This window comes from Acomys minous (assembly GCF_964271855.1).
Source record: "Acomys minous genome assembly, chromosome: 5".
Lineage (NCBI taxonomy): Eukaryota > Metazoa > Chordata > Mammalia > Rodentia > Muridae > Acomys > Acomys minous.
In genome coordinates, this window is record NC_140494.1 from 78,019,593 (window position 1) to 78,035,774 (window position 16,182).

Genomic DNA, 16,182 nt, shown 5'->3' on the forward strand with positions numbered 1-16,182 from the left:
CTACTCATAGCTAAAGCATCCAGATTAAGTTGTAGGGTGAGCATCAGGCAGCTCCAATGAGGCTGTGAAAACTCTCAGCAGGAAAGACAGGGGCTTGTCCTCTGTCACTGCTGCTGACCACATGGGCCGTTAGGTCACTTCCTCTGGTCATAACAGCCACAGAGGCAGCTCTTGTCCCATTAGTTTTAGGGTACACGGCCCCTGCTAACGGTACTACAAAGGTTCATCACATGCTGGCAGATGAGAGTGGTCCCTCCAGCCTCCTCACGCATCGGAGTTACATGCGGAGTGGTAATGCATGCTTTCTTCCAGGGCTCACTGCAGAGGCTTCCTTCACTAGTCAGAGGATGAACCTAGCATCTGCACTCTCTACCGCCCCGGGAAAGGCTCTGAACTGGTAGCCCTCAGGTCACAGGTAGTACTGACACATCCTGGGTTTGGAGGAGGCCTGTCCAGGAGAGGATGGGCAGTGAGGCTGGGTCAGGCCACTGATGCTTCTTCAGGAAGAGGAGGAAGTGATTTGTTAATGTGAGGTAAGAAGAAAACCAATAGGTTTCAATGAGGCTTGGATGCATTTGGTACCCTCAAAGGTTCATGTGGGGAAGCTTAGTCCCAAGTGTGGTGATGTGAAAGGTGGGTCTTACTAGGTGGCTCTGGTAGGACACCCTTACATCACTTGGGTGCTGCTCTCTAGAGGGACCAACTAGACTTGTTGGGGCCCCTGTGTTGATTCTCACAAGTGTGGGTTGTCAGAAAAGCTCAGCCTGACCCCTGGCATCCTGTCTGATCATGTGATCTTTTTATTTCCCCCCTCCTTCCTCCCTCTACCTTCCTTTCTCTTTTCATTTCTTTTCTTCTTACCTCTCTCTTTTCTTCCTCCAACCTTTCCTTTCTTCTTCCTTTCTTCCCTTTCTCCTTTGTCCCCCTCAGTCCAGTACTACTGGTCCCTGGTAGGTAACATCCTTTAACATGTACACAGAGAATTCTGACACCCTCTCCCATCCTAAGCAGTGCAGATTTAAGTCATTCAGGGCCAAGAAAGGCAGGTGTCTGGTGTGCCCCCTTAGGACAGAGCACAGAAACCCAGGTGAGCCAGAAGCTGGGCAGTCACTCATGTGGTCTCTGTGCCCGAGTGGAGTAGAGGCAGCAAACAAGAGAGAGGACTTCAGAGATCCATTTATTTTGGTAGTCTCCGAATCTTCTTTCACTTTTAAAGGAAAATTTATTTTGGAGTGACTATGTCATGTGTGCCTCTGTTCTTCAAAGTTAAAAATAAAGTGAGAACATCTGCCACCACCTGGCCAAGACACCTGGCAGGGAAGGATGCCAAGGGGCCCTGGGCCTGGCTCCCTGCATGATACAGGCCAGGAGCAGGGTCTCCGCATTATCCAGGCAGCATTGTACAAGGCCTGGAGCACGGCCTTTCCCTCCCCCAGCTCCTCCCGCCTCCGTCTCAGGCTGGGGGAGGTTCTTGCCCATCTGGTTTGTTCTCCGGGGTTCTCTGACTCAAGAATATTCCTGGGTCGCTTTGACAGTACCCACACCACCCTCACCCATCTGCCCGATCTTTGCTTCCACTGGTGCAGGGCCGGGAGATAAAGCTCTGAGCAAGGCAGGCCTGTGGGTTTCCCTGGAGTAGAGAAAGTCTTGTCTCTCTCAGCCACTGCCTCTTCCAGGCCTCTTCCCACCCTAGAAATTTCAAATGCCTTCCTTTACCTTTACAGTTATTTCTAAGGCAGACAGAAGCTACTCTCTGGGGCTGCAGGTCTGTACAGCACTTGTCCAGCATGTATAATACCCTAAATCTGTTGCCCAGCATTGCGTGAACCTGGCATTGTGCTCTGTGCCAGTAGTCCCAGTGTTTAAAGGTGGAGGCAGGAAGCTCAGAAGTTGAAGGTCATCTTTAATTGCACAGCAAGTTCGAAACCAAGCTGGACTACATGGGGCCCTATCTATAAATAAACAACTGTACGAACAGCTCCTAACTGTTGAGTTCTCACTAAGCATCAGCTGCAGCATTCCACTGCACCCATGCAACAACCCTGACAAACAGAGAGACATCGTGATTCTCAAGGCCAACTCAGGTATTGGAGAGACGACCCTAAACCATATTTCCTAGTGTTGAAACCCAAATTGAATTTCCTTTTTCTGCCCCTACTTTATACATTTTCCATTGTGTTCCCACGACTTGGGCTCTTCTACTTTACACAACAGCCCCTGAGTGCTTGGTGAATGCTGCTGACTCTGGGCTTAATGCCTTTGTCTAATCTACTTTAATTCTCAATAATACTCTTGATTCTTGTGAGACCCTGTAAGAAACTGAAGCCTAGGAGAATCAGGAGCCATGTCACCCAGCAGCCACTGGCAGTTTATTATGAGAACACATCCCTACGGTGCTTCACCCAAAATGAAGGGAGCACCCTTACTGGATAGGGAGGACTGGGAGACCTGCTATGTATGTTTAGATGCCTGGCATATCAGTATTAGGGAAATGTCAGCTTCCTTTCTTTTTGTCCGGGGAGAAAAAGAGATAAAGGTTCTGTTCAAACTGCTCCCTGGAAAAACTACCCCTCACTGTAATTGTAGATGAGAACCAAGCATTTACCTCCCTTGGCTTTCATTTAGAGAAGGAAAAAGTCTATGTGTGTACGCATGCGTGTACACTGTTACGCCCAGATCTAGAGACCACCAAAGACCACCAGTAGTCTGAAGTCATATGCAAAAGCAAAGAGCCTTTATTCTGCAGAGATGCAGTGCACTGGGCTCCTTGCCTATGCAAAGCAAGATGCAGAAAGACCCTGAGTTGAGCAAGCAGGCTTTTTTTTTTAAATGGGTAATCAAAGGAAGTTCCAAGGTGGGTTAGGTAATCTTTATTTCTATTGACACAGATCAGGAGCAAGGGTATGAGACCATCTGGGACTGATTAGGGCTCTGGTGTGGGGCTAGGGGCTCTTTGAACTGGTTCAAATTGGCCCAAACTGGTAGGTGCCCTTGAGGCTATGTGAGTCAGGAGTTAGGGGCTCTTCAAACTGGTAGCTAAGCAACCTTATCTTCCTCAGTCAGGTGTCCTGGCCACCCCGAACTGGTTGCCTAAGGGCTATGGCTTTTCCAGGAACTTATTTACAAAACTCTGAATGACAGAAACTCCGGCCTAGTCACGAGGAGATGGAGTTAGATTTGTACAATTACTCAAGTCTTTCACACACCACAACACTCATACCTTTCGGAAGTCAGCTCTTTCCTTCTGTCTGGAGTTGTGTTCTGTGTCCGTGTTGTGTTGCATGCTCCCTGCTAGTGGATTCCTGGGAATGAACTCAGGTGGCCAGGCTTCTGGGACTGAGACATCTCTCTGGCCTCCTTACTTCCTCACCATTGGAGGAGGTGGGGTTGAAAAATCCATAAAATCGATGCTAGTCTCATCTTTGGGCAGAGTTTAAAGTACTGGAGGCTTTTCCTCATGAGATCTTGGTGTCTAGAAGCCACACATCCACCTCTCCACGCCAACTCAGCCAGTGTTCCTTCCTAGGTAACTCACGGAAGGGGTCAGGGCCCCATCAAGATGCCCTGCAGTCTAACTGGAGGCCATGAGGGAGATTTACCAGCAGGCATCAACCACAGGCGCAGAAGCAGGCAAGGGTAGTAGAAAGATCTGAGACAGGAGGGGGCATGTGGAGTCTCCTCCTGGCCTGCTCGCCTCTCTGGGCTTATTGTCTTTGGCTCTGAAAGTGGGAGGTGGTACCAGCTAAGGTCTCACCAACTGTTTAGTAGGGAAGAGAGAAGGACTGAGCAGGCTCTGGAGCCTTCCTCTCAAGCCGGTCTTTATATTCAGCCACAGCCCAGAACCTGCTGCCAGGACAGGAGACTTGCTACACCTGGAGCACTGTGCCTGTGGAGTCTTTGTGTCCTCCGTGGGAGGCTCACAAGAAGCCTGCTTGGAATAATGCTCAGCAACAAAAGAAGCGACCAGCCAGCATGCACTCTGAGGGGCCTCAGGGCATTATTACGCTGATTGGAAGTAGTCTCGAAGAGCTAAAGCCTTTGCTTCCATCAGTACCGCCTCCTCCAAATGAGAGTGATGGGGCTTCAGGAGTGATTGATGCTCACCTGGGGTGGGGTCGGGCATGACTACGCAAGCAGTAGAGTGAGAGTCTCTCCATGGCCACCAGTGGTTCTTTATTTCCATTGGAATTCACACGCAGGCACAGGCATGTGCACACACATGCATGTAAATGTGCCCCCCTCCCCAAACTGGTCAAATCCTAAAGCAGTCTGTAGTGAGGAATGGATCGATGGGTTGGTATTTCCTGTTTTGATACTGCGATATCATTATGTAAGAGGCCACCGCTGCGTAAAGCTAGGTGTAGCACAGCCCCAACCTTTCTCGTTTTGCTGTTGTTTATTTTTTTCCAGTTTTCAGTATGTTTATAATTATCTTCACAGTTGAAGTACATCAAAAGCCTATGAAAAATGATTCTATCCTACAGCTAAGAGACCAAGGATTGCTGAGGTCACACAGCGCCACGTCACTCTGAAAAGAAAACGAAAGGTTTGATGCATGTGTCTGACTCCAAACTCAGGAACTCCTCTCCACCACAGTACAGTGATCCGGGAGTGGAAAGAAACCTCCAGAATGGTGTCCGGCTTCAGCCTCAGCGCCCTCTCCAAAGTGCTCTTCTCCTTCACTGCCTGAGCCTGCCAGGGGAGACCGTGCGGTGGGTGCTGGGGTCTGGCAGGGGGCTTCCCTGAAAAGGACGCTGCGGTAGTGTATTGTGAGGATCTTTCCATCACTATTGAGAGTGGAAGAGAGACGTCACCGGTGGACCGAAGCCAGGACAGCTCCTGACAGGCTTTAATCCTAGGTTTCACTTTGTAGTCTCATTTTTAGCTCTAAAACCTCACAGTGGGGCAGCCAGCGGCAGGTTGTTAAGGACAGCGACCCATTGTTCCAGCTATTTCTCCAGGCCATTCTGTTTGAGAGGTAGCAGGTGAAGTCCTGTCGGGCAGACAGGCAGCACAAGCAGTGCTTCGAGGAAATCGCTAGATGAATCAAGCGATCAGTGATCTATTAATTGGTTCTTACCTTATTCGGCTTCAAGGGCTCTTATCGCCTCTGCCCAGCTGAAGGAGGATGACCAGCCTGTGGCTGGCCCTCAGCAGGGAGAAAACTTGCCTTTTCCTCTCTGCTTCCTCCAGCCTCCCTTCAGCTTGTGGCCTGCGCGTGGCCAGACTGAGGTTGGGGTGATGCAGCTGATGAAGATTCTTCCCTTGGCCAGTCAACCTGCCGAGCCTCCCTTGGCCCTTTGGTGGATGCTGTCGAGTCTAGTTTTAGCAAGAGCCCTCCATGGTAACTGACCACTTTCCGTGTCAGACCAAGGCCTCCCCTCTGCCTCTCACCAGGAATGTCTGACGCCCGTCTTCAGCCAGAGTCCTATGGCGGCGTCACCCACCTTGTTTCGCACATCCCCACTCCTGAGCCTACCCTAGGTCTTGGGTATCTCATTCACTCGCCCATACTGTGTTTGGGACTGGGCTCAATACTTCGCTGCAGAATCCCGTTTCCATGGCTTCTGACCCTTTGCAGAGTCCCTGGATGTTGCCTATCCTGCTTTAATGGTCAAAGACAGGGAATGAGATTCAACAGTTCCGTCAACAGAACAGCTACCAACGACACTCGCGGCCACAGAGTGCTTTCAATGAGGCCAGTCTCAAACAGGATGCACTGCAGGCAAATAATTTGCCAATCTTAAAAAAAAAATTTTGGTCCAAAAGATGTAAAACACCTCAGCACATTTTATACTGAAATGTTAGGTTGAGCTAATATCCTGGTCTATTAAGTTGGTTAGGATGATGGCTAACATTCATTTTGTCTATTTTAATTCTGGATTAAATTTAAAAAAAAAGACATGAAAATTGCATACACGTCTTCCATTATATCCCATTGGACAAGTTGTCCAGACCTGATTTTGTGCTTGTAGCTTACTCTTTTTTTCTTTTCTTTCTTTTTTTCTTTTTTACCCCCCTGCTTCCTTTTGCTGCAGCAGCCAGAGATTTGGGCAATTTCTTTTTTTCTGAAATGAAACTTTTTCCCTCAAGGGGCCGTGGTATTTATAAAGTGCTTAGATGATGGGGAAGAGCCTAAAGGGCCTCTGTACTTAGCGATGTCTCCTTTGTAACAGGCACTTCTCATATTCAGAAAGAACAAACGTGATGAATGCTAAAATCTCTGAGCCTCCTTACCTCTGAAATTATGGTTGGAACATTTCCTTTTATGTTCCTGAAGTTTCCATGGAAGCTACAGTTCTGCACGACCATCTCCACTTAGAGGAAATGCAGATTTCATTTCTGGGGGCTTCTAAGTGATTTTTTGACAGCACTTTAGTTCCTCTTGTTTTTCATTTCTTTTGAGTATGTGTCTGAGAAAAGGCACGTGGAAAACTTTAGAAATTGGCGTTTGAAAGGGATGCTTTGATTGTCCTTGATGACAGGCCTGCCTCCTCCTTTCCCCGAGGGGCCTACCTGCCCCATCTCCTCCACCACACAAAGAAACACCATCCACCGTTCCTCTGCTTTGCTTTCAGGAAAGCCCTGCCTGAACACGTGTGTTGGGGGGGCGGGGCATAAGAAACAGAATGTAAACACTCATTAAATTTTCAGTTCTACAGTTTAGCTGCTATAACTCAAGTTTCATCTGGAAAAGCCCAGAGCCCTGGGCCCAAGTCAGCAGCCGCCAACCCAGCTAGACCCCTGAGTGACAGGAAGGGGACTTCAAAGGAGAAACCTCTTTTTTTGGATGGATGCATACTGAGAGCAGGTATCCAGCACTTCCGCCTGCTGTGGTTGAGAGCTGTCCCCCATAGGCTCCTTTTGAACACGTGGTTCTCTGCCGACCAGCCCACATAGGTTCCTTCTGAACACGTGGTCCCTGGCCCGCAGTGGTGTTTAGGGAGGTTATGTAAGTAACTTTGGGGAAGCGGATCCTTTACTGGAGGAAGTACGTCACTACAGCCACATAGGCTCACCGCACTCCCAATCCTGTTTCCCATTTGCAGATGAACTGTGACTAGCTGGCTTCCTTCTCCTGCCTGTTGCGTCGTGGCAGGGGACCGGCTGCACGGGTCAGTGAGCACAGGTGTGAACGGGAGGCCCTCCTAGCAAGGCACGGTACTGGGGAGTGTTTCAGAAAGGCTCTGGGTTGGTTAGGTTCTCGAGCCTTCTGTGGAGGACGGGATTGGGGATGACGGTGTGTACCTGGCTGCCTTAAACTGGGCAAAACAGAAGTGTAGTAGAGACGAGAGACTGGCCCAGGGAAGACTTCTGATGCACGGTCCACTCCACACCTGGTGATCTGAGGATTCGCAGTGGTCAGTGTATCCGGCTACTGGACTAGGACCAAGGCTGAAAGGCCATTAAGGAACGGCACACGTGGCTACCTCAGATAGGAGGGAGGGCCTGAGCCATAGCTTGAAGAGATGAGCAGGTGGTAGAGCTGGCTAGGGTCTAGCCAGCAGGTCCTCCAGCTCAACCGCCATAGCCCATCACCTGTCTCCTCATATTGACCTCGTGCATGCTGTGAGACCCTGAGCTGAGGACCTGGCTAAGCTCCGTCCAAACTGGTACAGAAAGCTGCAAGGTAAGCAACGGTGCCCTAGGCTGTTAAGCTCGCACTTAACTGTTGCAGGCCAGCAGAGAGTGACAGCACACCATCTGGATCCCGGCTGGGGACCTGGAAGCCGTTGCTTAGCACCTGCTAGGAACTCCGCTAAGACTCCGCGTGCTGTGGTTTATCAAACCTGCGAAGTGTATTAATTTCTATTGTGGAAGTGCTGTTCTCTTGCGCAGCGGTGAGCCCGCTCGCCTCATGTCCATCTGCGCACGGCCCAAACACCTCTCAACCAGACCGCACAAGCCTGTGGGCCTTTCATCAAGGCCTTCCTTCACTTACTGCCAGTTGCATGTTGACAAGCATCCTGGAAGCTCCCGAACCCCACACATCACCAGACAGGGAGGAGCCTCAAGGCATTTCAAGACTCATCCTCCGCCACTCCTAAAGAAGTCAAGAAAGACCACGGCACCCTTCGTCACTTAGAAAAGGTTTATTTAAGGAAACATCATAGCACAGAACATTGGCTGTTGTCTGCAGACACAGCAGCCTCTTTAGATGGATGTCAGGATGGTGTGGCCGAGCATCTCCCACGGAAGCACCCAGCTCAGCAGCATGGTAAGCTTTCAGACGTGTTCTTTCCAAGATGGTTTCCTGACACCATCATTTGTTCTTGTATTCTGTACTTTGTGGACTGAAACTAAGGAAGGACTTAATGTTTAAAGTGGTTCTTCATTGGCTCAGTATTTTTAGCAAATGACACAGAGAAAACAACATACATATTTTTAAAAGGTTTCCGGAAAATTTAAGCACCAGAAGTTTAACTTAGCTGGGCATAGTGGCGCATGCCTTTAATCCCAGCACTAGCAAGGCAGGGACAGATGCTTCCTGAGGCCAGCCTGGTCTACAGAGTGAGTTCCAGAATAGCCAGGATTACACAGAGAAACCTTGTCTCAAAACAACATACACACACACACATACCAACACCACCAAAACAAAAAACAAAATTAGAAAAAAAGAGAGAAATTTAACTTATACCCAGGATACCACTGTACTGAAAGCCACCAAACTGCAATTATGGTGTTTTTTAAAAGGCCAACTTGTTAGAAAGTGGAGCTGTTTGTGGCTGTTTTTCTACGTAACACTTGTCACACTGCAGATTCCTAGTTTTCTCCTATGGTTGAGCAAGGAAAAAAGTAACTTAAGACATAACAAACTTTGTACCTTTCAGGAACCCAAGAACAATTACTGATTAAAAATTGCATGCTTCAGTGACAATGTACTTCACACAGCTAAAAAGAGACCCAGAGATACAATATGTCTAATTTAATTCAGACAGGAAAACCAACTTGGAATTAGCACCTATTATGTTCCACATTTGACACAATAGCGTCTTTGCCAATCTTCTAAAAGCGGTTTTTGCTGTTCTTGTGAGAAATAAGGACAAAACGCCAATGACTGCCCCCAAAGGAGCGGCTCCCCTCTCAGTGCCCGCTGACAAAACATTAATTGGTAATTGCACATTTTAATCACAGCTGCTTTAAGAGGTTTATTCTGCATTGCTGAGACCAGGACCTTAAAACTCCCACTTCCGTAGTCACTGCAAGACAACCTTGAACTTACGATGCACTTGGAAAGTGACCATGACTCATTCTACACCGAAAGCTAAGAGTCGCAGTGCTCACGGGGACAGGCTGGCTGCACCAGCACTACTCCCTTCTACTAGTCGGTGGGACAAGCCTTCCCACCACCCTCGCTCCTGCGGAAGACCATGTGCCTTTTAAATCTGATCCTAAATGCCAACAAACTAGGACTCCCTGCTGTTTGCCTTGCTTGCCCACTCAACACGTGTTTACAGAGTGCCTGGTGCGTCTCGGCCGCTGATTGAGAGTTGGTGATACAGCGTCGAATCGAAACTCCTGACCTTTGCAGATCTGTCTGTGCTGCTCTGACACATTTGGATTAAACCGAGCAGGGTGTGTGGTCTGAAAAGTGCAGCCATCTGTCTTTCATAGGAACAAAGCCATGGGGGCGAGGTCTTGGGAGGGAAAGATGTTTACACCTGCTAAAACATACATGCAAACCAGACCCACCCAAAGAGTTGGAGTGTCTAGCCCCTAATGGTGCCACTGGGAAGTTGGGTAATATTCTGTAAGTGGTATGCTGTGCCCGTCTTCCGCACACTCCAGAGAAAAGAACAGGAAAGCAAATAGGAAGGTGTTAGCCTCATGACAACTCCAGGGAAAACAACATCAATGCTGGTTGCCTATTCATTCCAGGCGGGAGGCTGGTCACCTTCCTCCTACCTACCTCCCTGAGCTTGACCCTAGAGAAAATGAAGGCAAGTAAACAAAAAAGCAGCCTTCTCTCAGTTAAGTAAATTACAGCCAATCAAGTCTTGGGCTGATGGCAGCAGCTTTCTCAAGGGCAAGGTACACTCTGTTCAGTGTGGGGCTTGCTCTTTGGCAAGTGCAAACTTCAACAAAATATGTCTCTGTGGCTCTAAAAATAGCCCCAGGTGGAGCTGGAAGGCCTCTATACTGTAGGCCTCTAAGTGTCCCTTGGGAAAACTGCAAATGTGCCAGAACACTGCTTCTAGAATGTTCTGTGCTAGGCCACACTCCTGTGTAGAGCTGGTTTGGGAGTGTCAATAGTGCACTAGGGAAACAGTCGTTCACCAAAGCCGGAAACAGGGTGAGCGACCCCAGAGTGGTCGTTTAGGGTCTGCGTGTGTCTGCGATAAAAGGAGAAGTCCTTACAATAGCTTTCTTCTCATTTCTAGAGCAGTGCTCCAAGCCAGCAGGTCAGCAGAGGGAAGGGCTCACCTGCAGGCCCCAAAACCTCCTGCTGGGCATCAGTATACCAGCCCCTTGGAGCTATAAACTCAGCTGCACACCGAGTACCCCGCAGGCTTCTCCCTATGTCTTGGGAGGGAAGCAGAGAAGCCATCTAAGTGCAACTGCTCAAAGCCACGGGTACTGCGCTACCTAAACTCCACCCTCTCTAGAGAGGGTTTATGGCTGGAGCAGACTCCATAAGTCACCAGCTATGGAGGGGGGGAAGAGGGAGAGACAGGACCATACAACATGGCTCTTCCCAACACCCCAGGGGTTTTCTGCTTTCTGGAAGGGTCTTTCTTGTAGGTATTCTATCTTCTCTTAGTGCCCACCTGTCTTTGTTGGGTGTTGCTAGGCTCTGATGTGCTCAGTCTAGGGCCTGCCTGCTCAGATAAGCCACAGCCGGGACCAAGTGTAATGCTTGGGATGCCATGGGATGCCTGGGATGCCTGGGATGCCGTGGATGCCATGGGATGCCTGGGATGCCTGGGATGCTGTGGGATTGTCTTGGAGCTCAGAGTGAGGATGGGAGGGCCCCAAGCACACATTCTGACCAAAGGATTACACATGATTAGACTCAGGTGGCTCCTGATCTTCTAAAATAAAATATGGCTTCTTACTGCCTCAAAGTGCATGTTAGGAGTATGCTACAAGAAAGATGAGACTTTTGGGAAAAAAAAATTCATATGCTAGATCAGTATTTTAAAGGTCATTTCAAAGTTAAAAAAACATACACACTCTAGAGAATTGTAATGGATTGCCTCAGACATGGCAATGTAAAAATATAGAGAATCAGTTCCTTGGTTACCGTTTCTCAGCCATACCATAATGCAACAGGAAGGAACATGGAACAGCGCCCTGCAAAGCACCCAGTGCACTGTTGACACTCAGATTAGCTTTCCCATTTAGAAACACCATGAAATACAAGCAAAACCGCTTTTCTGCACATTCCCAAGGGCAGAGAACCACCCATGCGACTTCTGATTTGTCACCAAAAAGCAATTAGATTATGTAAACAGTTGTTCCTAAATTTGGCCAAAAGCAAACCGGGAGGTTCCTGAGGCCTTTCATTTAAACAACATGCTAAAGAAGACACAAGAGACTAAAGAGGTTTTTTTTAAAGTGTGAGATATAACATGTTCATGTGGTCAGAATAGGACCAGGCTTTAGTGAAGTCTAAGTCAGTGCACAAGTTTATAAAGCCAAGCTCGTGGCCCGACACATGGGAGGCTGAAGGGGACTGACGCCATTCTGAGGGCAGGCTGAGCTTTAAAGGGAGATCATGTCACAAAACAAAACAAAATTGCTTCTAAAGCAATATTTGTATCTGTCCTAACCCCCCATGTGTACAATTTATTCTGCAATTCTTATCAATGCTAGAATGTTCTTTTCAAATGGCCTCCATTATATAAATTAATGTGCAATTGAAAAAGTTGGGCTTAAATTTAATCTGCCTCCAAAGGAATGGCAGAGGTCACCGTTGTGTCAGCTCCGTGCCGTGCTCACACTGGGCAAAGTGCCTCTCACTGTGTTCTCTTAATGTGCCTAAGATGTCTTCACAACATCTATGAATAACCTCTCAACTCAGGGCTCCCACTGAAGCCTTCCTTCCGAGGTCACCGCGAGATGAGCTGACATACTTCAGACTCCACCTCCTTGGCTGGATTCAGTTGGCACTGCCTCAGCCTGCTGTCCTGGCAGAGGGCAAAGGGCACCAAGCCGTGGTCAGAGGACAACAATTAGCAGAGGCGGTGACAGCAGAGCTTGCGTGTATAAGAGCTGAGACACCAGGTCACACCCAGTTCAGGACACTGCCACACACAGGCCAGCTTCGCTGGTAGGCCAGCGAGTGCCTTCCTTGGTCAGCAGTCAGTAAGGGCACACAGAGGGTATTATTAAATTATATCCTGCCACGTTTATTATTATCTCACAAAATAAAGTGTCCCCAAAGTGCTCGCTCTCTCGATCTCGAAGCTCAGGTGTTACAACACTGTTAGGCCAGACTGGTACTTCTCTGAAGCTTTAGAAGGCTCTGTGCCTTTAACAGCCCTTCAGTGAGGACTCAGACCAAGCCCACTCACTCAATCCCATATTTTGTCTTGGGAGACATTCCAAATCCATCCTTCCATGACGCTGGTTGGCCATTATGTCTATCAGAGACAGGGAGGACACACACCACATCGACACCAGAACCAGCTACTGCAAACCAGCCACGGCTCCAACCTGGGTGCGTCACCACAGAAGACACAGGCTTGGCATCCACGAGTGACACCATTAGCACGATGAATTCAGAAGTCTCTGGCGAGAGTTCTTCTCTTCACTGCGTGTGGTGGTCTCACTGCTCAGGTCCAAATCTGCCAAATGAAAGCCATTGTTTAGAAGGGAGAGACGAATAGCAGGGGCCTGTGAGGAGGGCGTCCCCGACACACTGTCTTCCCATGTCTGATTCTTAGTCTGAAGTCTTAAAGTTAGGTCGAGGCAAGAAGTCAGGAAAGTCAAACAGTGGCTTGGGGAGCAGCCAACCGCTCTCTTTCTTATATACGGGGTCTGCACCACACGAGGGAACCCACACCTGCACAGTAGCACGGTCCAAAGCCCACAGCTCGGGAGCTCCAGGGTTCTAGAGGACAACCTACTGCTGTTATTTTGCTAAATGGACATGTTGTCAAACTCCCTTCTAAATATTTGTGTTTATACTCACAGGTCTGTGTTGACCTCAGCCTTGGCCAGAGAACCCTCCTTCGCAGTTGGCAGCAGCCATTCAGAGACTCAGACCTGGTTAAAGTGCTGAGGGCTCAGCGCTAAACGGGACACCTATACCAACCCCCCCAGCCCCTAACTCAAGGCTCAGGGACTGTCCACGAAGAGGAAACAATGCTAACATAGAGAGGAGTTGGTGTGTGTGTGTGTGTGTGTGTGTGTGTGTGTGTGTGTGTGTGTGTAAAAGGCTGGCTTCTGATCACAACATGGCTTGGCAATTGTGCACTCACCGTAGCCATGGTCAACTGCACAAGACAAAGCCAGCATGATCAGTCAGCATCCCGGCAGGCAGCACTAACTGAACGCAGTGAGTCACAACAAAATAAAAAAAGACATGAAGGCCAGCATGGGATATTCTGAGCGGACACATCATACACAGATATAAAGGAAGCTGGCTGATGATCTCACTACATGGTAAACATGCATGAAATTATCAAAGGATAAATAGCAGAAACTAAAAAGAGGGAAGTCAGAGAAGAACAGAGATGAGAGGGACAGACAGGGAGATAAGATGAAGACGAGACGGGTGCGAGAGACGACAGCGGTGGGGAGTGAGACAGCAAACCAGACACAGAGCGAGAACCACCAGAGGAGGCTGAGAGAAGAGAGGGAGAAAAGCACAGAGTCCTCCTCCTCGGCACAGCACCCACTTGTTTCCGCACTCTTGCAGTCTGGGGCTCCCCCAGGACAATACTAGGGTGATGGTTCACGTGACAGGCAGGTGTGCCCGCCCAGTGAGCCAAGCCTACCTTTGAAGGCGGCTGTCTGGCCCGCCGGGTCCTCTCCCTTGGTCTCTAAGGACATGGGAACTTTTCCGTCCATGACGTCCATCTTAATCATGCCCAGGTTGGTGAGGAGCAGCATGGGGTCGATGCCCTGCCCGTTGCTTTTAATGTTCTCCAGCACCTTGAGACACTTGTACGACTTGAGCTCGCTTATGTTCTCTTCCAGAAACAGGTTGTAGAGGCTCAGGTCATTGTAGCCTTCCGACTTGAAGTGTAGAACATCGAAGGTGGGCAGGATTTCGTACACTTTGAGAACGTCCGTCTTCTGCCGGAAGGGGACGAAGAGCGTGTAGACGACCACGGGAGCCAGCAGAGCGTACACCATGAGGTTGATGAAGCTGAGCAGCTGGAAGATGCCCACAGCGATGAGCTTGCACTGGAAGTGGTTGGGGATCGTGGTGTCGTTTCTCAGGACGCCCGACTTGATGCTGCACAGAAACTCGTCCGAGAGCGAGGAGAGACTGAAGTAATAGCTCAGGTAGACGCACGCCAGCAGTATGACCACGAACGTCACCAGCCGGCAGCTAATGTATTTCATGATTAAATGACTTGAGTTCTTCTTTGTTTTCAAGTACTGCTCCACGATGGGGTACTTGAAGTGGCTTTCAGATATTTCCCACAGACTGAAAAACAAAGAAATGAAAATAATTCAGATCCTGGCAGTCACACGGAGATCTTCAAGCACACTACCTCTAACTGTATTCCAGGGCTAGGGAATACAACCATGTTTTAATACCTTTTTCCTTTTAACATTTTAAACACTTTAATTTTTATATAAGTACTTTGCCTGCATGTGTGCAGTGCCCTCAGGAGCCAGAAGAGGGAATCAGATCCCTTGGAACTGTAGGTACAGACAACTGTAAGCCAACATGTGCAGGCTGGGACTCAAACTCAGGCCTCTACAGGAACAGCAAGTGCCCGTAACACATACGCTTCTGCCAGGGAGGGGTAAGGACACTCAGTGGACCGAAAGGGCACAGTTTGGGTTCCTGGCTCTCCCACAAGAGACTATAATATAGTGTTAATCTATTATCTAGAAATAAAAGAATGCAAAAGGAGGCAAATAAATGCATTTGGTTAATAGTGATGCACTCAAACACAATGCCTGAAATTGGGATGGCTAGTTGTATGTCAACTTGACACAAGCTAGAGTTATTTTACGAGAGGGAACCTTGATTGAGAAAAGGCTCCCTACCAGACCGGCCCGTGGACGAGCCTGTGTGGCATTTTCTCGACTGATGGCTGGCGTGCAAGGCCCAGGTCACTGTGCAGGTGCAGTCCTGGCCTGGTGATCAGGGTGCTGAAAGAAGCAGCCTGAAGCACCGTGTAAGAGCAAACCGGTAAGCAGCGTGCCCCGGGGCTTCAGCTTCAGTTCCTGCCTTGAGGTTCCTGCCCTGCTTGGGTTCCTGCCCTGATTTCCTTCAATAACAAACTGTAATGTTGAAAAAACAAAAACAAAAACAAAAACAAATCCTTTCCCCTTCAAGTTGCTGTTGGCCATGGTGTTTAATCACAGCAACAGAAACTCCAAGACAGAAACAGAGCTGGTATTCTTAGAAACAAGACACCTATTGGCATTATTGTTACTACCAGCAAGGACAGAGGCAGGGGAGGAATATGAGAAGGCAGGGCCTCCGCCTATGGGGTCCACCTCTCTCGTCCTTTCTATATGCTTGGCAGCCTCAGGGTCCTCTGGGATTCCCCAGTTAGGAGATCAAAGTAAGCAAGCTACAAATGAGACAGCTGCCCTGTCACTCCGTGAGAACTGCTTTTCAAAGGATGAGACTGGACAGGGGAAGGAACACTGACCTGAGGACAGAGGGGTCTGAGGAGAGCAGGGGTCCCCGTCAGTTGGTGGTAGATACCCTACCTACCCCCTTCTCACGCTTGGCAATCAGCACCTTGGGCCAGCACAGCAGGAGAAAGGGCAGGGAGGTGATCCTAGCGTGGCCATGGGCAGAGGCCTCCAGGGCTGTTACCTTTGCCCCACATTCTCATTCACTCCCGGGGGTCCAGGCCCGTCCCTCAGGTCCAAGTCCCGAGCGCTCTTGGCAGCCTTGATGGCCCGGTTGTAGACTTTGTCGAGCTCTTCCATGATAAACTTCAGGTCTGAGCAGAGGTGTGGAGCCGCTGCGAAGCGCCAGAAGAGCGGGGGCAGGTACAGGAGGATGGCAAACAGCAGGAGGATGTAGGGGAAGAA

General features: G+C 49.2%; 1 protein-coding gene across 1 annotated transcript in view; it reads right to left on the reverse strand.

Moving 5' to 3' along the window:
* Window positions 1-12,327: 12,327 nt before the first annotated feature.
* PANX1 (pannexin 1) overlaps window positions 12,328-16,182 on the reverse strand; it is a 35,561-nt gene continuing 31,706 nt past the window's right edge. The window contains exons 3-5 of the mRNA XM_084781311.1: window positions 15,962-16,182; window positions 13,947-14,605; window positions 12,328-12,791 (exon numbers count right to left, since the gene is read on the reverse strand). Of these exons, the coding sequence (XP_084637437.1) occupies window positions 12,712-12,791; window positions 13,947-14,605; window positions 15,962-16,182 (960 nt within the window). The 3' untranslated portion in view covers window positions 12,328-12,711. The remainder of the gene's footprint in view (window positions 12,792-13,946; window positions 14,606-15,961) is intronic.